At 41.8% G+C, this 23,371-nt stretch overlaps 1 protein-coding gene across 2 annotated transcripts in view; it reads right to left on the bottom strand.

The window, feature by feature from the left end:
* Window positions 1-23,371, bottom strand: part of Ints9 (integrator complex subunit 9) — an 84,315-nt gene that overhangs the window by 56,058 nt on the left and 4,886 nt on the right. The window contains exon 2 of one of the 2 annotated variants that reach the window (NM_001402259.1): window positions 3,392-3,519. In NM_001402259.1, the coding sequence (NP_001389188.1) occupies window positions 3,392-3,519 (128 nt within the window). Of the gene's footprint in view, window positions 1-3,391; window positions 3,520-23,371 lie in introns of those variants that run through there. The other variant, XM_063274137.1, reaches the window with a different exon arrangement.

Here is a 23,371-nt window from a genome sequence, read left to right as displayed (position 1 = left end):
CTACTCCCGCAACAAACTTGCACCTAGCACTAATTTCCAGGTAACTCTCTAACAACCACCAGTCAGGAGGAAAGCACAAGTTAAGCTTATGATTTGGCTCCCAGCATCAGCCAATTATTTTAAAGGGCAACAAAATTCCATAATAGCTCCCCCAAGCCCCATAGATATGTGCCAGGCTAGAAACCCAGTGCTTGTTTGCTCCCCTCTATAAATGCTTGCTTGAAATTGGGCTGGAGCTTCACCCTCAGTCCTATTGTATCAGAGAGAGGTGTGGTCCAAGCTTGAGCTTGGATAAAGAAAGACTCTAGTGTGATTGCTTTGGAATCAGCTCCTGGGTGGTCTTTGGAGATTCAATGAAATGGGTACAACACTGCTTTATTCAGTATTTGTTAGCAGCTCTCCAATCAAAGTGTAGAAAACAGGGAGGAGCCTCAGCGGTTGGTCCAGGTGGTAAAGACCAAGGTGTTAACTCCCTTAGGTAGAGTCTTTATGTTAAGCACCCACACAGGCAGGCACCCTGACTGTGGATGGAACACACCTGTCCTCCCATAAGGCAGGTAAGACAACAGCCAGAGAACAAGCTGCTCGGAGGATGAGGCACCTCAGTAGTAGCACAGAAGGTACCTAGCAAGGACCAGTCTAGGCAGATGACCCCACTGAAGTCGGAGCACCAAGGTCCAGGGGAACTGTGGTGGAGGGTCTGGGTGTGGAGAGCTAAGGGAAGGCAGCAGGCATTCACCATGCTAGCAGGAACCAGGAGGAAGCCAGGGCCCAGTGAGAGTGAAGAGCTGGAGGGACATATGAGCAGTGAGACAAACAGAATACTGAGAGGTTAGACAAGCTTAGGCTTGCATTCTACAGGATGACTCTGGGGAGGATGGAATCCCATGTCTTCTGATAAGAGAATAATGATTCCAACCCATTTATGAGTAACATCAAATATACCCACACTAGAAGACTATATAAAATAATTGTATGTCTAAAAATGTCAAGGTCATTAAAACAGATAGATTGAGAAATTCTTCCAGATTGAAGGAGGCTCAAAACCAGACAACTGAATACAATATGTGATCAATACAGGATCCTATATCACAAATTCCCCCCGCCCCCCATTATAAATACCGTATAATGAAAGCTCATTTGGTAAACAGAGAAATACAGATATCCAGATAAAGACTTAAGAAGGAAAGTCAGCCAGGTGTGGTGATGCACACCTGTAATCCTAGCCGTGGGGAGGTTGAGGCAGGAGGATTATGAGCATGAGTGCCACCTGGTCTGGAGATGCAGCTCAGTAAGAAGTGCTTGCTAGTATGTGCAAGGCCCTGAGTTTAACCCTGAGCATGCCACAGGCACAGACACCCCACCCCAAATTTGCACTACAGCAGAGGTACAATAATTTACCAATGACACTTTAGTAATTAAAAGCCTCTGAACAGGTCAGGCAGCATGGGCTCCAAGGAGGAGAGTGATTCATTTGCAAAGCCAAATATTTTCTGAGCATTACAGGCCAAGATTTGGTCTAAGTGCTGAGGATGCAGTGGAAACAAAATTCCCATCCTTATAAAACATCTTCAGTAGAGAAGAAAGTTAATATGCATACATGAAGTAATGTAACAGGAAGAGCTATAAACATAAAATGGGGTAAGGGGACACTGGGTAAGCATACTCTCAGCAGATGTGCCCCAACGCTTCTGGCTTGAGTGGCAGAAGACACTTTGCTGTTTTCTTTGACCCCCCTCCCCACTTCACCTACTGGCTCAGTGCTCACAGATTCTGCTCTGGCCTAGCTAGCCTACCCCAGAGAGTCTTGGCCCCTGCCTCCCAGCACAGAGATTACGAGCAGAGGCCATGCCTGCCTGGCTTTTATGTGGGTGCAGGAGATATGAGCTCCAGGCCTCACCCTCGAACAGGAGGCGCTTTATCCAGTGAGTGTTCCTTGCCCCAAGTGACACTTTTAGAAAGAACTGTAGGAACTGCCAGCCATCCCAGTAGCACCACTTCCCTCTGAAGTTTAAGAAAAGGGCAGGAGAGGATGGCTGTGGCTTCCCCTCCTCATCAGTGCTGGTGACAGAGGAGTTACCTAGAGAGATTGAGCAGGAAGGACAGAGTGAAGCGGGTCAAGTTCAGGAGCCTAGACAGCAGCTATAGAAACCTTCCTGCTATGTACAGAACAGCAGTCACCACAGAGCAGAGCTTTTATCTCCAGTCCAGGCAGTCGCCAGCTGTGCACGCCTGTCTCTGCTGACAGACTTCACCCTCCCTGAGGGTAAGGAATCAGTTTTGTGATGTCAGTAACCCTGGTCCCACATAGGACAGATTTTTAATAAACACCGAAATAATGAATATTTTGTTCTGTATAGAGAAAAAAGACAACAGTTTCCATCTGTTTAAATAAGTAATCTGCCAGCTAGGTAAATAAGCATCTTCTCCCGTCCTGGATAATACCTGTATTTAAAGTGCTGAGTATAGTTATCAGTGAATTCCATCAACTTTGTATAAAACATAATCTGAAATTATCTGTGACCTTGTCCCCATACCCCTTTGTTACATATTTTATTTCAGAAAAAACCATCAGCGTTTGACTATGATTTTCTTAGAGGGTTCCTGGGCTGCTGTGTGAATAATCACTACACTTGGAGCTGTCTTCGGGAAGGCCTGAGATGAATTAGATGGCGTACTCAGTTTGCTGGTCTTTTAAGCTCTTGGATTTGTTTCATATTACCTTTTCATCTCATTTCTTATATGTGTTTTTTTTTTTTTTTTGCTGTGAGCATATTTGATTCTAAAAGTCACTTTTCTTACAAATTGCTCTTTCTAAGTAGAAACGACATGAAAACTCAGTTTCTTAAAATCTTAGTTTAGTATTAACAATGCTGATTATAGGAGCAAGGCAATCTGGGTGACTTAAGACATGGACTGGGGACATACACAGATCCATGCATATGTACATGCGTACACACAGAGAGACACACAAATTGATTAATATGAAAACAATGCACAGAAAAGAAATGCCAGCTTCTATTCTGTCAGATCCCTGAAAGGGCAGTTAAATGATCCTAAAATTCAATTCTGGGGCTCATCAGTGAGTCATTTATTAGCTCTTACATGTACTAGGAAGACAGATGAAATATACATGACCTCAGTTACAAAAGCAGTTGCAGAAACATTTTACAGAGGCCCAGAAGAAGTTGGAATATAGAAGTCAATCAATAAATCAATAGAGTACTTTCTACCAACACATCCAAAGGAAATTATTTTGATAGAACAGTTTTAAGGAGGTAAAGCAAATATATGAGACAATACACGGTATCAGTAATGTTCATACTAATGAGTCCCATTTTTCAGGGAACTAAAGCTCATTTTATCTCAGGATGCATCAGCCAGCACATACCTTTGAACAAGAGGCAAAGGAAGGAAATTGAGGGTAGAAGTCATGTCCAGTCCGCAGTCCAACATAATAGTGGTGGATTTGAATTTGAGCACATTGCATGGTAAAGTTGGGTGCCCTGACAGGCAGTACTGGGAAAAACAAAAAACAACCAGTTATAGAAACAGCTTAGGAAGTGTCGTAGTAAAAGCAGTCATCTCCTTTAAGAACAGTGTGTGACTCAGCTAGTCTTCCATGAGACATCATCTTTTCCCATAAAAACAGTGTATGAGCTCAGTTAGCCTTCTTTCTGATGTCATCTTCTCTAAGGAGGACAGTGTGTGGACTCAGATAGCCTTCTATGTGACATCATCTTCTTCCTGAAGAATAGGGTGTGAGCTCAAGTAGCTTTGTATGTGACATCAATGTGTGACTCAGCTAGCCTTCTATGTGATATCATCTTCCCCCATAAGGACAATGTGTGACTCAGCTAGCCTTCTATGTGATATCATCTTCCCCCATAAGGACAATGTGTGAAGTCAGCTAGCCATCTTCTATGTGACATCTTCTTCCATAAGAACAGAGTGTGAGTTCAGCTAACTTCCTATGTGATGTCATCTCTCCCATAAAGGCATTGTGCATACTCAGCTAACCTTCTGTGTAACGTCTTTTTATCTAGTTAAGTTCTAACTACCTGTAAAATACTCAACAGCCTCAGATCCTAAGAGTCTGGGGTAGGTCACAGTTGCTCACAGCACATACTCAGGCATGGACTCATGTGCCCGTGGGCTTTCAGATCTCTATTACCCTCTGCACCTAAGTGCTGTTTGCGGCTGGGGATAGTCAATGAAACTCACTGAGTCCTCAAATTATGCTTGAGTTTCTCTATCTTTAAGTAGTGGCTTTTCTAGAAGAGAAAATTGTTACAGACTACAATTCATATCTAGAATATATATGGAACTCCAAAACTAAACATCAAATAATTTAACTGGTCAATGGGCTAATAAACTTGGCAGAGACTTCTGAAAGAAATACAAGTGACCAGTACACATTTCAAAAAGTGTTCAATGCACTCAGCTATTGAGGAAAAACAAATTGAAATGCTTCTGGATTCTATCACACCCCATCCATAATGACTTTTGTTAAGGAAACAAGCTGAGAATGGTAGTGTCTGCCTGCAGTCCCACCATGTGGAGGCAGAGGCATGAGAAGCAACACAAATCTGAGACCAGAAAGGCTTCTTATTACAACCCAACCTAAAAAAATAAAAGCCTAAACAAAGATGACAACAAGTGCTGGCAAGAGTGTGAGGAGGGGCATGTAAACTGGCACAGGTGATATGGAAAGTTCAAACCCAGAGAACTTAACTGCCACACGAGTCAGCTACTGCCACTCCCGGGCACGCGGCCAAAGGACACCTGGTTGTATTGCTGCCATATTCACAGCAGCTAAAAACCTAGAGCCAGTGTAAATCCCCATAAAAGATGAATGCATAAAGAAATGTGGTGCAAATGGGCCATGAAATTTTATTTAGCTGTAAAGGAAAAAGAAATCATGGAATTAACAGGAAAATGGACAGATTTGGAGATTGTTTTTTTTAGATCTTTTTTTTTCTTTTGCATTTTTTTTTTCCGGAGCCGAGGACCGAACCCAGGACCTTGCGCTTGCTAGGCAAGCGCACTACCGCTGAGCTAAATCCCCAACCCCAGACTTGGAGATTGTTATGCTAAATGAAATAAGTCAGACTTGGAGATCTTGAGGGGCCAGGAGAGGACAGAGGAATATATGTTACATGAAAGTGGAATTGGGGACTATTTGGGGGTAAAAGAAGGGAGCCAGTAAGGGGGAAAGGAGTATGAGTAGAGCAGTGGGGAAGAGTGTAGATAACAAAATCTAAAGACATTTACCCATGAAAACACCCAAATAAAACCCATTCCCAAGCTTTGACAAGACAACGCCCTGACCTGAAATCTCATGCCCTTCTCAATGTAAACAGAAGGATGCCTGATGTACTGAGACTTCTCCATGCGGGAAGCACTCTGTCACTGTGCCTGTGTTTGTGGTGCTTTCCTCAGTTGCTCTCCACCTCACTTTTCTGAGACAGTCTCTCACTGAAACTGAAGCTCATAGATTTGGCTAGGCTGGCTCGTCAGCAAGGTGATCTGGCCAGGCATCTCCCACCCCTGTCTCCTTACAGATGAATGTTACCACAGCCAGCTGGGGTACCAGTGCAGGTTCCTACGTTTGCAGGATACATATTTTATGGGCTGAGTTATTTCCCAAGATCCATTTGCCATCTTTAAGAAGGAGTAAAGGACCTTTTCCTTGACTGACTCAAGTAATTTTGAAGAAGCTTCCACTGAACTGCAAGCCATCTCTTAGTCCTTTCTCATCTAACACAAGGACAAGTCAGAGCGATGCCACATCCATGCCCAGGTCCCCACAGCCACCTGTAACATAGGATAAGCCTTTTAGGTGTGTACAGCTCTGTGTGCTCTTTGTAACATACAGAGCATTCTACTTTTCCTCACAGGATGTTACAGGGAATGATCACTTGTTTACATATTTAAAATAACGCCAAAGACCAAGAAGCTGAGTGCTGAGTAAGCTTCCTCGGGGACAAGTCAGGAAGAAAACTGGAGGGGAGGCAGAGGAAACGCTCTACTGCTAACCTTTTAGTAAGCAGCATCCCTCAACCTAGTCACTGCTTAGCTGCAAATGACCCAAGGAGCAGCTTGTGGCTTGTAACTATTAGGTTAAAGATGAGTCAAAGTCAGAAACTAAACCAGCAACAGTCTTGAAGGCTAAACTGATAACAGCAGACATTATTACAATTAGCAATTACTTCCTAGCCCCAAGATAACGAGAGCTAAAAGGCAAGCTCACATAATAGTTTCCCCCATCTCAAACACCCACCCTGAGTTTTGGATACACAGAACTTTTAGTGGAAACAATAGTCTGTTTTTCTCAGTTGGTCTAGGAAGTTGGCACAAGTTTTATGGCTCATGCTCTCACCATTCTGGGGAGAACGGTTTTATGTCACCCCAACAAATGTTACAGTGAGCCCAAAACCTGGAGCAGCTAGTTTGTCCTTGTCCTAGTCAGTTTGCTTTACTTACAAGGTGTCTTTCTTACTTTCTGACTGTGTTGACAAAATACCATGACCAAGGCAACTTAGAGTTTACAGTTTCAGAGGATTAGAGCCCAAAGCCATCAAGGCAAGGCAGTTAACAGGAGGAAAGGCGCTGGAGCAGTAGTTGAGAGCTCACACCCTGGGACACAACCAGAAGTCAGCTAGAGCTAACAGGGAATGGCTTAGGCTTTGAAATCTCAAAAGCCTCCCCCAGTGCCACACCTCCTTCAACAAGGACATATCTTCTAATCCTTCCCAGTTTCAGAGACTGGGGGCCAAGTATTCAAACATATGAGCTCATGGGATCCAGCTGAATTCAAAGCACCACGTAAGGCACACTTGATTTCCTTATTTTCACTGCTGTGGTGTCTGCTTCCTTCAAATAAGGTTACACCAGGCAAGGTATTATTTATTACAGTTATCAAAGGACAAAGGGCTGTATGTGAGTGCGAAAGTGTTCAGAGTACCTAAGAAAGGTGACTGGCCCTGTTTCCCATTTGCCTAATTTCCAAGGACAAGGAAACTGTATGTTACAGCTTCAGAAGAGGTGGCATATGATGAGATGCTCCTGCTTCTCAGAATGTATTGATCATCATGGGTCACCTGCACAGAGACAGTCCTGGCCAAAGGTTCCTCCAACCAGTAGTGGAGGCATACACCAGATCACTCAGGGATTGTCAGTCTCTAGAGATGCTCTCTACAAGTCTCTTAACGGACTCTCTGATCACAGCACAGCTAACCCATAGGAAGGGTTACAAGACCAAACCACAAAAGCCCAAGTCAGCATGGAATTTCACTTTTAAAGTATACAACTATGTTACAAAAATCTTCAAAGGTGGAGGAAAGAGAAGTATTAAAGTAGTAACTATTTATTTCATTTCATTTCACATTATGTAAAAGATAAGGGTATTGTATGCATGTACTGTATACCCAGATATACATGCAGCCAGAACACATAAATTAAAATTTTTAAAGGTGTAATTTATTATAAAACTTGGGTGCTGCTTTTAAAACCCAGGATGACTGTTTTCCTTGTCTCTGTCACATGACATTTCATGTTCATGGGTTATGCAAATATCTCATTACTAGCCAGCAAATCTTTCCCTTCTAACTGAACACCTAAGTGTGCATAGGCATTTTGTTATAAATACGGCTACGGCTGTGCTGATCACATGGTGTAGGAGTTTCTTCCATACTGGACTGCTTTCATGCATTCTCAGAAGTGGTATTAACTAGGTCAAAGAGTACAAGCATTTTATGGCTCTTTATCTGCTGCCAAAATGCTTTCCATAAAGTACATGCCTATTTACATAACTGCTAACAACTCTGTTCTGCTGGTATATTACAGTCTACACCATCTAGATCCTACAGTTTCACTAAAATGTCAGTAGCGATCTAAAGGCAATTAAATGGTCCTAAGCAAGAAAAGTCAACTATTTGATGAGTGGCTTTAGCTTTGAGGCTGTTTCATAAAATTATGTAAGGCTGGGGTTTTGTAAGGTAGATTACCTCAACTCAAATCCTGCTCAATTTTGTTATTAACATGATTTTTCTGAAGACTAAGTTCCCTCATCTATAATAGAGTTATAAGAACTAAGTGAAGGGAAGGAGTACCTGTCACATTCATTCTCAGCTGTCCTAGTTACAGCAGCATTAAGGTGGGCGGTGGAGAGGACCTGCTTATATGTGGCACTTACTTGTACCTTAGACGTTTGTGAATCTCTTGAGACTAGGTAGTCTTATTGGTTTATGATTTTAGAATACAAAGATTCAAGACTTTTCATGACTATTTGGATTCAAAATAAAAGATAACTGTGAGCTGCTCTCCTTTGGGGTGTTGTATCTATCTCATCCTTTGTACTTCTCTTTCTGGAACATCTACAGAAGGGATGCTGCGACATTTTATCTTACCCTGTCCCTCACAACTGAACAGTTTTGTTTTTCTTTCCATACAGTATACTTTATAGCCTTTCCTCAAATGAATGAGGCACAAAGTATCCTGTGGTCTCTTTCCCCCTAGTCGTGCTGAAAATAGTTTTGCTTGGTATGCTGCCATTATGACCTAGTGTTTGTTAGGTATCACACTACCTGCAAATAATTTACACCTAACTCCTTTCATGCGATTAGGAAATCCTTTCCTATTATATAGAGGAAGCAGTGAAGCACAGGCATGAAGTGTACATATGACCCCAAAGCAGTAAGAGGCTGGGCAGAGGTGCCGGACAGATGGCTCAGAAGTTGAGAAGACTGACTGCTCTTCCAGCGGATCCGGGTTCAATTTCTAGCACCCACGTGGCAGCTCACAGTTGTCTGTAATTCCGGGACCTGACACTCTCACACAGACATACATGCAGGCAAAACAAATAAAATAAAAATAAGCAAAACATTAAATAAATAAAAATTTAAAGAGTTAAAACCAGCAGCAGCAGCAGCAGCAGGGTAGAACTTGGATCCAGGGTAGTAAGTGCCAGAGTCAGCACGCTGAGCCAGGGCAGCATCCATTCCCTGCTAGACTTGAAGAAAAGGATCCCCAAGAGATCTAAATCTTTCTAGGCAGTGGTATGCTCTAAATGGCCTTACACTGAATTGGTAAAGCTGCTGGGTTGGGAAGTTAGGAAGGAGATCAGCAGAAGTGGGAGGGGGCAAAACAGGGAGAGGGGTGAGTATGACTGAGAGAACATGCATGGAAATGTCACGATGAAACTCATCATGTATAGTTAATACATGTTAATAAAGAAAGAAGGCGGGGGAGGGAAATGCTAAGTTGCTTGGTATGGTGGCAACTGTAATCTAAGCACTAGAGAAACTGAGGTGAGAGGGTCCCAAGTTCAAAAGGTGGGCTACAGTGGTGTTGTAGGCCAGTTTAGGCTTCACCAGTACCCTGACCCAATCAGCCTAAGTAAGATACAAACAACACAACAAGGAGAACAAAGATTTGAACAGGCACTCAATGAAGATGACACTGGTCAGTAAATAAAATGTCAATCAACAGCGATCCTCAGAAAGACTGCTGGCTGGAATGCAGGGCAGCAACTGGAAGTCTGCATGTACTGCTCACTCCTCCCTTAGTGCAAGCATAGATAGCTCATCGGCCTCACTGTATGGATGAACCGAATCAGCTCATGCATTCAGAGTGATGGATATGTGGCTTGTTCTTGAGTGCAGTGTGGTAAGATAATCTACAAACTTTCTATGATTATGAAGAATGGTGCTGCACATGTCTACATGCAGGTTTCTGAAGGAGCCTGCCTCTTCTTCATGGTAAGTATTGTTGGGTGATATTAAGACACGTTCAACTTTTTAAACTTTCTTCCAAGATGAAATATTTTTGGCTTAAACAAACAAACAAACAAAAACAAACAAATGAGCAGTTTTTATTGCTGGTCTGTGTATCACAACATCAAGTACAGCATGTGACTTGCATATAGAGAACAGTTCTTATTCTGTCTCGAAGGTGGTATTGCCCTGAATAGAAGCCAAAAATGCTTCAGGCTTCAAATTTTTCACTGGACAAATGAGATTTAACTAAATCATTCCTCAGCTTTCTTTGAACACAAAGATGCTTTTTAAAAATTATTCTATCCATGTACCTACACAATGAACGCATTGGGAGGAATTCCACTACTTAAGCCTTAGTGATTTCTTTTGCTTAAGAGGAACTTAGTTCTGCAGGGTTGTATCAGCTTTTCTCTACTCTAGCTCCACTCCAGCAAAGCACGGTCACTGCCCTCAGTAGCAGCAGTTCACAAGGAGACCCTTTATGTCCCAACAAGGATGCACAGGATTCTTGCTGTAGCAGAAAATGGGGAGGGCACCCTCTTTTAGGGACCCCTTCCTTATGTCTTGTCACCCTGAGTCACTGAGCCAAATGTGCTGAATCTGGAATGATGCCACCCCACTAAAAGTTTTTTGGGCCAGGCTCTCTAGTCAGAGACTTCTTTAAATACATTGCAATCTTATTTGTTAACCTTCCCCAGCTTGTTTCTATGTTGCAGAACTGTTAAATGTGCCAAACATGTTCACAGTCAAACTAACTACACAGCTGGGTGAGACAGGAGGTTTAATTTTCCACAGAAAGTCTATACACGCATGTAAAAACTCTGTAATGTACACATGGCAAAGGCACTTTCAGGCTAGAGAGTGACTAGGCACCACACACAGCTAAGTAAGTGACACCTGGGGCTCTCACTTCTTTGGACCCTAGTCCTGTGCCTTGCACTTCCAAGAAAACAAGTCAAAACGTGGAGGGAAGTTTTACAAAGCAATATCCCAGCCAACAGATGCTCAGAAGGGGGTAGAAATGCTCACAGTGAACAATTATGGCCGAAGGAAGTAGTACAGGTCAGGCTTAGCTAGGGATTGTAGGCTACTGGGCACCAGAGAGTTATAAATGTGAAGAAGTAATGAGAATAGACAAGAAAAGTCCTGTTTATGCAAAAGGAAGCATTTCCCTATTTCTTCCTAATCTCTAATTCTTAAATAATCCCCCATTGCACACACCCATTCATTTCTCTTTCCTCTCCTCCCATTTGTCTTAGTGATAAAACCTAAGAGACAATGCTTCAGTAAGCTATCTTAATTTGTGGAGAGAAAAAAAAAATCAAAATGTGGTCAATGCTAAAGCTTTCCAAACTGAAGATAAAGCACACTAAAGATGCATGCCTGTCTGCTGGACGGCTCACAGCAGTCTCTTTCCTGAGGATGACGACGACGCTTCCCGTTTCTTTTCAATGTGAGCACTGTGGTTTCTAAAGCAATGAAGGCACAGCTCACAGTCTTAAAGGACGCAGCCTGTGGGCTGAGGACACAATAGTATGTTCGTGCAAGACGAACAGCAAAACGGCTTTAGAACTCATAGAACACAGCCCAAACACTGGTTAGCACAACCAGGATGGGTGTGCCTTGGAGAGGCAGAGGAATGAGGAGTACATGTCCTTTGTTGCTCTAGTAGTCGCCATGTCCATCCTCATCTACAAATTGTATGAAAACTCTAGGAGGGTTTCCAGCCCTCACTGGGCAGTGTCACTGGCACTTACAATAATAGTGACTGATCTTTCCATTGCTGCTGGAGCAGATTAATGATTCAACTGCCACCCTCAAAAAGAACTTAGAGATGGAGATTGTTTCTAACGTCCACCACCCTTAGAAAGAATTTGGAGCTGTAAATTGTTAGTAAAGTCAGGTTAAGATGTTTTTGTTAGTGGTTCTGATAAAGAAAATCTTGAGGAACAACTTAGGAAGGTACAATTTCGATTACTGAGCGAGGGATGTCTTAAGGTCAGGAAGAAAGAGCGATGGCAATTGGACTCTTACTAGTTGACACACTGTTTTTGCTAAAGGTGGGCTGGTGATCAAGGTGATGATTAATTTTTTGTCTACTAATGAGTAGATATGCACCCTGAGAATTTAAAGTAGAAATGATTGGCTTTTTTCTTTATAAAAGTTTAGATTTGTGATTCTTTTAAGACTTTCATAAGATTACTTTTTAAGATAAATAATAATAAAATAATTGATCCTTTCTTTGTGACTGCAAATCTCAGCCTGCTAGTAAGAGAAAGCAGCTGAGAAAATTACCTTGCTTGCTCTTTATTAATCTATAACATGATGCTTAGTTACAAATGTGGGTGAGTTCTTGGGAATTTTTTTAAATCTATTTTATTATTTGGGGGTATTGGGGGACAAGTTTTTTCTTACACATATTCATTGTAATTGTTTAAAGAAAAATAGATGTAACCACACAGTAATTTTTGTAAGGATTGAAGATTTTTCTGGGATGTATAAGCTATGAAAAAAAAAGGTTGTTAGAGCTTTGCTCATCTACAACGTGTGTATATGTATGTATATATCCACCTACAACGTGTGTGTGTTGTGTGTGTGTAAGTTGCTGGAGCTTGTTGACCCTTGCTTTATCCAGCAGGTGTGTGTCTGTGTATACCTGTATTCTCTCACCCTTGTCACCCGCCCCACAGGCCCCAGAGGATTAAGTTTTATTCCCTGAGAGAAAAGTCTGCCAAGTGATCAATGGCCAATTCCCCATCCTGCCTTAGTTTACCTGCCATGTCAAAGCTGGACTTTGACACAGTGTGCTTGCTTTGAACACTGGGTGTCAGGGTTCCAGCAATTTCCACAGCTACAATGCTTTTATTTCTGTGAGACAGACATGATCTCTGAGCAAACTCTTGCTATTTCAGCATAAAACCAAATCAAACTAACAGAACATTCCAAGCTCGCACCATCCCAGCACTCTACCAGGTACTTCCTATTTCTGTACTTTTGACTATTTTCTTTAAACATCAGTCACTTTTTGTGGTTGGTTTGTAAACGAGGAGAAAAAGAGGCCAGGGTGTTTGTGACTGTAATTCAGGCCCCCAGGAAGCTGAGGTAGAAGAACTGCTGTGAATGAGGCCAGCCTGGGCTACATAGTAAGAACTCCTCAAATAAACAAACTAAGAGTGGGCAACACAGCATATAGGGAAAATATACCTGCTACAAAGTCTGATGACTTGAGTTAGTCCCAGAGCCCACATACTGGGAAGTAAACCTATGTCAGAGTGAATGCTCATCCTGGAAATACACAGTTAACTATACTCAAAGTGAAAGGCTTTTCACAGTGACTCTTGTCATCTTGTGAAGGTTAATCTTGACCATCAACTTCAAGGGCTTTAGAATCACTGAGAAGACAAACTGTTGGCATGTCCATGAGGGCGCTTCCAGAGAGATTTACCCCGTGTGGCAGGACTGTTTCACTGCTACTGTTCTGGACTGAATAAAAAGGAAGAGCATGTTTCCTGACAGTGGATACAATGTGACCGGTTGCCTTACACCCTTGCCATAAGGACTATACCCTCAAACCCTGAGACAAAGTAAACCCTTCCTTAAGTTGCTTTCATCAGGTATGTTGTCGTGGCTACAAGCAAAACAACTGGCCATGTGCTGGTGGCCCACCCCTTAAATCCCAGAACTGGGGAGGCAAAGGCAGGTGAGTCTCTGAGTTTAAGGCCAGTCTGATCTACATTGAGGGTTCCAGGACAGCCAGGGTTACACACAGAAAATCCTGTTGAAAGCAAAGCAAAGCAATGACAGATCTGTTCACACTAGGATTCCAAAGCTAAGGTGTGATTGTGGCTATCTGGAACGGAAACTATATTTGCTAGTCTCATTGGAGTCAGACATAGTCATGAAAATAAAACTCAGCCAAGGGAAACAAAGTGGTACACACACTTTAAGAATTCATCCAAAGGAGAGGGCATGCTTTTTTTTTTTTTTTTTTTTTTTTGCCTCCACTCCTTTCTTGTTGGCTAGGATAGGAGTATAATGGCCTGAGCAGGTAGTTATAGTGGAACATGAAGATGAAGTTACATGTTATAACATGGTAGCAGGAACCTGGACCGGCCACACCAATCCTGAACTATTCATCGTTGCAGTTGGTTTATAGAGGGATGTAAGCATTTGTTCTGCTTAAGTCACTGGCAAGACTTTCTGTCACTCAGGCTCAATCTGGTAACTAAGTCATACTTTGGGTGATCACAGATAGTCCATCAGCCTACTAGTGCTCAAGTATATCAAAGTTGCAGAGGATTACAGGTGATTTTTTATTTCTTTATATTTCTCAATTATACTCTGAAAAAGAAAGACATATCTACGGTAGTGTTTATTGATTTTATAATAGGGTTATTTTTATTTCCAAAAAATCCCTTAAAAATTTACACTTTAGGGATAGATTCCGTTCAGTGGCTAGGCACTGGCTATTCCTATAGAGCACCTATATGCAGTTCCCAACACCCATCTGGCCGCTCACAACCATCTGTACACACCCTCTAGTTCCAGAAGATCCAATGACCTTTTCTGACCTTCATAATGACCTGGCATGCATGTGGTGCACATACATATAATTCGAACAAAAACAAAAAACACATAACATAATATAAATAAGTCTAAAAAAATGTACATGTTGATCAAATATTCTTTTGATTCCTCCTTAAGGAGAAAAGTTAGTCCAGTGGGTTTCTTTGGACAGAACCCTGCTGGTCTTACTGCAGTTTTGCACTGGGTCTCAGCAAATGGCCCAATAAGACGGGATGAAAATGATACTCCACAATACTGAGCTGTGAGTACTACGCGCACTGCTAGGAGGAGTAAGAACCAGTTGGTTGCACTTGCCTGTCAAGGAGAAATGAGTACCTTACGTGTACATCCTTCTTACTTTCAGCTGTTTTCTCCACCCAGAATGAGATACGACTCTGCCATTTAGACATACACCAATCAAAGTACTTGTGTATGAGTGGTGCTGAGGCTGGAACCCAGGGCTTAGTACATGCTAGGCAAACACCCTACCACCGGGCTACAATCTTCTGCCCCAAGAGCTTTGTAAAGGCCAGCTCAGATTTTACTTCTGAAGCTGTGATTCTCTAGGTAGGACTCATCCTTTACAACTTGTATCTTGCACAGGCCACTACTGACTTTTTCAGCCCATCCCCCAAAGCCCATCAATCACATGCTCAATTAAAAGGCTGTGTCTGCAGGCTGATTGGCACGTCCCACACCACTAACAGTGCTGCTTACAAGACAGGCTCAATATTCGCTCTGTGACACACACTAGACTGTCCTAGACAACCAGACAATGGGTTTTTGCTCCTGCCTCTCTTCTTGGTAGTTATAGATCATTGCTCTGCAACAGTTTCTTCTTCCTACTGGAACGATGCTGCTTGAGTCAAATTCCCTTTAAAATAAATAAGCTGCCAGGTGGGCCTGGCTCTGAGCCCCCTTTTGTCCCCATAACATTTTTTTAAAGCATGTAAGTGGCAATTATGTTTATTTTAACAGACTCTCTGTTTACATTTCTTGCCTTGATAGGGCCTGTCTCTGGAGAGAGAGCTATTTCTGGCTGCTGTTTTTTGAGGAAACTTTGCCATTTCTTTTGAGGTCACAGAAGTCTTATTATTTCTGAGTCGGCTAAGAGTCACCTAGGATTTCAAGCTGTAAAATCCATTGTTTACTTAAAACTCTGGAAATGGCTTACAAGATATAATTAACTGCCTAGGGCAAACAATCAAACACAAATAGATCTTTCCTGCAAAACATAACATATTGTTGGACCATGTGAAAGAGTTTCATTTTAGTAATGACTAGAAAATTCTAGAACAGGAAAGCAGCTAACTATAAGACATAAATTATTCAAGAAATTCAACCCAAAGTCAGCATCAAGGTGATGTGTTGATAAGGCAGGACCACTCATATCAGAAACAGGATGGAGATGCCTACTACCATGCCTACTACCAAACCACGGCACATGTGTACAAATGTAGCTACATAGGATGGAAATGAAGTCTGAAGAAAAATGAGCTACAATGATACACACCTAGAAATTTCATAAAACACAACAGGATAAATAGTAAAAGAAAACTAACAAGGGTATGTGTGTCTTATGTATATAGGAAAAGATTCTAATTCAGCAACAATAAAAACATACGGTATTTAGGGCTGGGGAGATGGCTCAGTGGGAAAAAGCACTTGCTGTGCACACGTGTGGGCGTGAGTTCAGATTCTCAGCGCCTTACGAACATCTGGGTGTGGCTGTGCTCCTACAAGTGGAGCAGAGAATTGCTGGGCCTTGATGGCTGCCAGCATAGCTCCAAGTTCAGTGAGAGACCCTGTTTCAAGGGAATGAGGTGGAAAGTGAGAGAGCGCATGCACCCCTATACACATGTGTGAGCAAATTCACGAGAGAGAGAGAGAGAGAGAGAGAGAGAGAGAGAGAGAGAGAGAATGCTTAGATATTTAAAAGGAAATAACCTATTAGGAAAACGTTTTAAAATGTAATAAGGAGGCAGTACAATGATTTAAGTAAAAGAAAAGATTTCTTTGTTCTTAAGATTCAATAATTTTAAAGAAATATTAAGTCAGACAGTGGTAGTGGATGCCTTTAATCTCCCTCCTGTTCAAGGCCGTTTCAAGGCCAACCTGGTCTTCAAAGTGAGTTTCAGGACAGCCAGGGTTACACAGAGAAAGCCTGTCTTGAAAAACCAAACGTATACACATATACATATGTGTGTATATATATATATTTTTTCCTTATTACTCCAATTATCTCTTTAAAATGTAATAAGTTAACCTGGTTCCAAAAAAAAATCACATACAAAGGATTTTAATGGAAACAAATCATTCTAAGTTTATAAGAAAGTGAAAGGTTGATATTTTATAGAACAGGTGATGTCTGGCATACTCTGGAGGTCTGGAGAAGCAAGATGAGGAAATAAAGCATAGGCGTTTCGACCAGAGCCCTACAAATCAAACAGTATACAGCTGGGGTGCAAACATGCTTACACACACACACACACACACACACACACACACACACACACACACACACACACACACACGACCTGGAAGGATGCAAACAAACGCGCTTACACACAGGCACCCTATCAAACACATGAAAAGGAACTCAAAATTACAGTTACGTTGACACCATGTTTTCACTTTTTAGCCAGGGAAAAAACACTGAAGTGGAGGATAGGAGGGAGGTTCTGGCAAGAGCCAGCTACAGGCTAAGTGCCACAGTCCTAACTATCCCTTCAGGAAACCCAACTACAAAGTGTCTGTTAAAAGTATTTCTAAAAATACTTAAAAGGCACACTGAAACCATTTCATAGTTTAGAACTGAAGTACATAGAAGACAAAAAGTCCTTGGATTTTGTTACAGCCAGGTTCTTGATTATTAGGCACAAGCACCAGTTCTAGATTTTTCTTAAAACAGGGTTTCATATAGCCCAGATTAGTCTCAAACTCACTACGCAGGGGCAGTAGAGGATGAACCTGAGCCTCCTGCCTCCACGTCCAGAAGCCAGAATCAAAGCCTGTGCCACCACGTCCCCTCGTTAGAGAAACTGATCGGAAAAGATCTGTATGTTTCTAACTCCTAACAAAACAACATGTCACTAAAATATCAACACTACCATTATTTATCCAAAAAATAAAAAGATTTTAATTATATTTATGTACATAAGCCCACAGACTATCTCCAAGAACACTCAAAAAACCAAACAATGACGTTGTTCTGGAGAACAGGACAGAGTAGGAGGGAATATTCACATACACATATGCACATATTTAAAGACTTATTTACCTTTATGTCATATGTATGAGTGTTTCGCCTGCATTTATGACTGTACATTATATGCATACCTGGTGCTCACAGAGGCCAGAAGAAGGCCTGGGGCCCTTTGGAACCTGAGGCAGTAAAATGATTTAAGTAAAAGATAAGATTTCTTCCTTGAAATACTGAACCAGACAGCAATGATGCATGCCTTCAATCCTAGCTCTGAGGAGGTAGTGGTGGCAGATTTCTGTGAGTTCAAGCCTGATGTTGGTGCTAGAAACTGAACTCAGGTCCTCTGTAAGAGCACCAGCTATTCTTAAGCACTAAGCTATCTCTTCAGTCCCAAGGCAATTAGTTTGGTTTTTGATTTTTGAGATGGGGTTTTATGTAGCCTAGGTTGGACTAAAACTGACCATGTAGCTCAGGATGACCTTGAGTTCCTAAGCCTCCTGTCCTCACTTGACTTCTGGGATTACACTGTGCCACCATACCAGTCTGGACAGAGCCTTGTCATTTTTTGTCATTACCTTTTTACATATTCAGTTTGTTTTCAAAACTAAAAGTTAACAAACCAATGTGCACACGCCACAAAAAACAAAACAAAAATGTGCACGCAGGAAGTCTCAACATAATCATTAGGGAAATGCAAATCAGAACTACCAGATATAGGATGGCCATCTCTAAAACATCAGCTCAGAGAGAAAATGAATACTAATAAGAATGTAGAGAAATCAGAAGCTTTGTGAATTACTGGTAAGATTATAAAAGGGTTCAGGTACGGCTACCATGAGCATACTATAAATAATTATTCAATAAATTACTCAATAAATTAAACTCAGAATTCTGGGTGGTTTAACAATTTCATTTCTGAGTCCATATTGCAAACAAAAACAATACACAAGCAAAGTGAAAACAAGAACTTAAACAGGTATTTGTATTCAGTGTCTGAAGTAGGCAAAAGGTCTGATTAAACCGGACATTGTATTATAGAACACTTCTCAACCTTTAAGAAGGAAATTCTGACACGTGTGATAACATGGAAGAATCCTGTAAATACTGTGAAGAGATCTAAGCCAGTGAGAATGTGCACGCTGTATTACTACTGACAAGGTACTAAGAGCAGCCAGATTCACAGAGCCAGAAAGGACAATGGCTGACAACCAGAGGCCGAGGGGAGTGGGAAGTGGGTAGTATTTAATGTGTATAATCTAAGAACATTCTAAAAATGTATGGTCAGTGTTGTATAACAATGTACTAAATGCCATTGCATTGTTTATTTAAAAGTGGTTAAATGGTACGTTTAAATTATGTATTTGTTACAACTTAGACAACAGTGCACAAAGACAGAGTAAGTGAAGTTGGACATGTCGATTAAATCTTCCCACAGCTGGGCATGGTGGCAAAAGCAGTCAGACATAAGAGACTACAGCATACGAAACAATTCAGATGAAAAGAGTAGAAGGGGTAAATCTCCAGTGACAGAGTAGATTGATTAGAGGCTGCGTGAGTCCTGGAGGTTGATAGATAAGAGATCTTTTTGGAGAAATTGTGAGGATGGGTAAATAACTCTGTAAATTCACCACAACACATTTGACTCTTTAAATGCATGTGTTCCATGATATGTAACACTAAATAAAACTGAATATAAAAAATATAAAAAATAGGAAAACTACCATTTTATAGCCCTATTTCCAGATACCAGAAAAAAACGTTGGAAGGAATCCTTAACTAGAAGGCCTAACTATACCACCTCAGGTCCTCCCCTGCTGCTGAGTACACACCCTACAAAGGCAACTAAAGGGAGACTGGGCTTACTTTGGCCATTGTTCAAGGTACAAATCATTATGGCAGGGAATTTATGGCAACAGGAGCTTAAAGTAGCTGTCGTATTGTATTGGCAGTCAGGATTGGAGAGGGACAAATGTATTCTTACTAATGCTCAGGTGGCTTATACAGCCCATAATTCATGGTCCACCCACAATGAGCAAGGCTCCCTTTTCCGTTCATATAATACAATCCCTCACAGGCATGCCCAGAGGCCCGTCTTGAAGAGCCATTTTAGGCTTAAAAGTCATCTCATAGTAAAGACAAACTGGGTTCATTCCTGTTTCAGGAATGGAAATCCTGTTTTGTTTCAAAGAGTTAATAACCATTTTGTAACCCTGGCTTTGTTTCAAAGCTTTGTTACACTGTTCTCATAGCTATCTTATAACCTGTTATTAGGACTGTGTCTTTGTTTCAGGTCATCACGGCTACCTTGTTTTGCTTATGTTCTGTTCTTGTAACTTGGCCTATTTTGCCCACCAAATCCCCCAAATTTGTAAACGCTATGCCCCTGAGCTATAAAAATCTTGTTTTACCAAGTCGTGGTGGTATATTCCCTTCATCCCAGCATTTGGGAGGCAGAGGAGGATCTCTGTTCAAGGTCAGCCTAATCTACTAAGGGAGTTCTAGGACAGCCAGGACAGTTACACAGAGAAACTTGGTCTCAAAAAAACAAAATCAAGCAAAGCCAAAACTCCAAAACAAAACCCAACAACAACAACAACCTCTTGTCTTCCTCATATCTAATGCTGACTTCTCAAATCCCTACCTTAGGGGGAGACAGCCTGTGTACAAGAATAAAAAAGCTTGCTTTAATTAATTTGGTCATGATGATTTGGGCTGGTGGTCTTTCTCCTCCCATCTTTGGGATTAACAATCTTCCCTTTGATTCTAGACTCTATCAAGCTTACAACAGACACTAATCATCACATATGCTTCTTTTATGTTAATGAAAAAGGAACATATAGATAAACTGTATTTAGGAAAAGACAGTATCTGCTTAAGCCATAAGTCTGAAATTTTGATTATGTCAGACACTTTGTTATAAACTTTCTTTATTCCTTTATAAACATGAATGATTAAAAAATTAACCATAAGAGCAAAAGGGGGCATTAATTTCACAATTAATATTGGAGATCTTTTGTGAATGTCGTCTGCCCAACTATCCATCTCTGAGGGAACTAAAGTTCACTTAGTTGTGACTTTAATACATGTAAACATTTGAGATCTGTAAGGCATGGACATATAGCCGTATGGGGTGATTTAAACTTTTTGTTCTCACAGTAAGTTCATCTTGGTCAATGAACATCCTGGGGCTCTGAAGCTGACTCTTCTCTTAAGTTTTTCCCTAGGGGCTGAAGAGATGGCTTAGTAGTTAAGAGCACTTGTTCTTGCAGAGAACAATAGTTCTATTCTCCAAACTCAGCATTGTCTGTAACTTTAATTCCAGTGGGTCTGACGCCCTCTTCTGACCTCCTTGGGCACTCCGAATGAACTTGGTACACATGTTGTGCCCGTTTGCAAACCCCAAAAGCCCACCAAGGGGCCAACTCTGATGCTATCGTACCAGGGTCTTTTTATTCAAGCTCAAGCTTGGACTCACTGCCGACCCTGATGCAGCAGGATAGGAAGGTGAAGCCCTGAGCCTAGTTTCAAGCAAACATTTAGAGGCAGGCGAGCAAGCAAGCAAGGGGGTTTCTGGCCTGGCACACATCTGGGGGGTTTGGGGGGGCTATTATGGAATTTTGTTGCCCTTTAAAATAACTGGCTGGTGCTGGGAGCCAAATCATAAACTTAACTTGTGCTTTTCTTCTGATTGGTGGTTGTTAGAGAGAAAAGCCAGGTGCAGCAGGCTCGTTCAGGAGTAACCTGGGAACTGGCGCTAGGTGTGCTGGCTTGTTGGTTAACTTGAATTTAACCTTAGGTCAGTTTTCTCTAAGGTGTCTGAACCCAAGATCTGGTCTCTCACATAGACATACATGCATGCAAAATACTCAAGAATAAAATTAAAAATCTAAAAGAATGTCCTCTAGTCCCTTTCCATGTTCTACTTTTCCTCAGAACCTCTCTGGCTTCAATCCTCTTCATAGTCCTGCCTAGTGTGTCAGCTCTTAGCTTCTAGCTGGTGCTTTTCTGGAGCTCTGGAGGATCTTTGTGGCTCACATCCCTTGTCTACCTGCTTAAGCCCATAATTCTGTTCACCTTAACACTTAATGATCACACATTGGCATTTTCAAAACAACAGTAGAGATCTTTTAAAAATGTGTATGGTACCACACTATTTATTGACCTGTTTGTTTGTTTAGCTTGATGGGGGAGGGGAGCAGAGTCTACTAAATATCCCTAGCTGGCCTCCATTCACTATGTAGATCAGGCTGGCCTTGCCTCTGCATCACTCCTCTTGCCTCTGCTTCCCAAGTCCTGGGATTAGAGGTTTGAGGCCCCGTGCCCCTTTCTCAAATGTCTTTCGGCATGTGCAATCCCTACTCTAGGTATACTTTGCTATATGTGAAGAAGGTCTGCAGCAGGTGGTAAGGGGCAAGGACGTAGGAAAGGAGATAGTTACATCCATACAAAAAAAGGGAACAGCTTCCTCACACATTACCAGAATAATGGAAACCTAGTGGCAGCTAGACATTACTAAAATTTGAAGGCATATTGCTGACTACAAGGAAAACTAAAATCTCTACTATTTTACTACAAGAATGCTCGAGCCAGTGACCAACAATACAGCAAAATCTCGGCACTCACTGGAACACTGTCTTCCTGTAGCAGACCCAGCAAGCTACATTTTCATAGAGGCAGCAAACACATCTATTTTGATCTCTGCACTATAGCAGTCCTTTGAGCAGTGCCTAATACAAAGGAGGTGTTCAAGATTTGCTGACTGACTAAACGAGTGAAGAGCAGATGTGGGGGATGGTTTATATTCAGGTCTTTGCCGATATATAGTAAGCTAGGAACCAATTTTTCACCAGGAATGGCTGCGTTTCCCTGAGTTGGGAGGGATACTGTTCCCTCCTGCTGTGGGCTGTCTGTCTGACCATCAGAGGAAACGGTAAAGTCTCTGAGTACTCAGGGTAAGCCACTGGGGCAGCTGCTTACTTTTAGTATTCTGAAATGCAAAATGTCCACTTTTATCACAGGGCACTACCACACAAGGTGTGTTGCAAGGCTATATGCCATACAGGCCTTTTTCAGAGCTTGAGGAAATTAAGAAAGGAAAACATCTGTCTTACTGGGACTGTGATGAAAATCTCACTGTTCATTAGGCTTGACATGGCATTACATCAGAGGGACACAGGAGGGCGCACTAATCAACCATCGAGGAGAAGCATGCCCCCCCCCCCCCCCCCCCCCCGAAATCAGGTTAACATTTTAACAGTCAAACTGCAACACATGCAGCAGTTTCTGGTGAGGTTTTGAAGGACTATCACTTACAGAGAAAGAGGATACACTCCTGGTTCAAGATCAAGGAAGTCAGAATTTGTCACTCTGGCAAGGAGCAGCCAGGAATGTCTATACAAGGTGAGAATCAACTATACTCTAACACCTAGTGACTTGTTAAATGACCTTGGAGCAGGACTTGCTGTTTTAAACAATGATCTTTATATAATCTACAGCTGAACTTGGAGTTCTGCTCATCCTCCACAGAACTGATACATAAATTTGTCTGTTCCATCTGTTTTCCCAGGAGTAATGGCAAGTTTGAACAGGTAAAAATGAAACAGTTTTGCACAAAGAGCAGTCTAGAGCTTAGATCCAGTCTGTGGCCTCTCCAAGTTTTAAATTTATAAATGCAACAGCAAGATATAGTTCCCCACGTGGAATTCAGTAAGTACACTATATGGAGATCAAAATGACTTCCCCTTCAGGCCTTTAATGAGAGAGTGACAACAGCTGTCAAGAGCCAACGTGTGGAGGCAAGGTGCCTGCTCACTCACAAGAG

Source organism: Rattus norvegicus, chromosome 15 (assembly GCF_036323735.1).
Source record: "Rattus norvegicus strain BN/NHsdMcwi chromosome 15, GRCr8, whole genome shotgun sequence".
Taxonomy (NCBI): Eukaryota; Metazoa; Chordata; class Mammalia; order Rodentia; family Muridae; genus Rattus; species Rattus norvegicus.
This window is presented reverse-complemented; position numbering and strand designations above follow the sequence as displayed.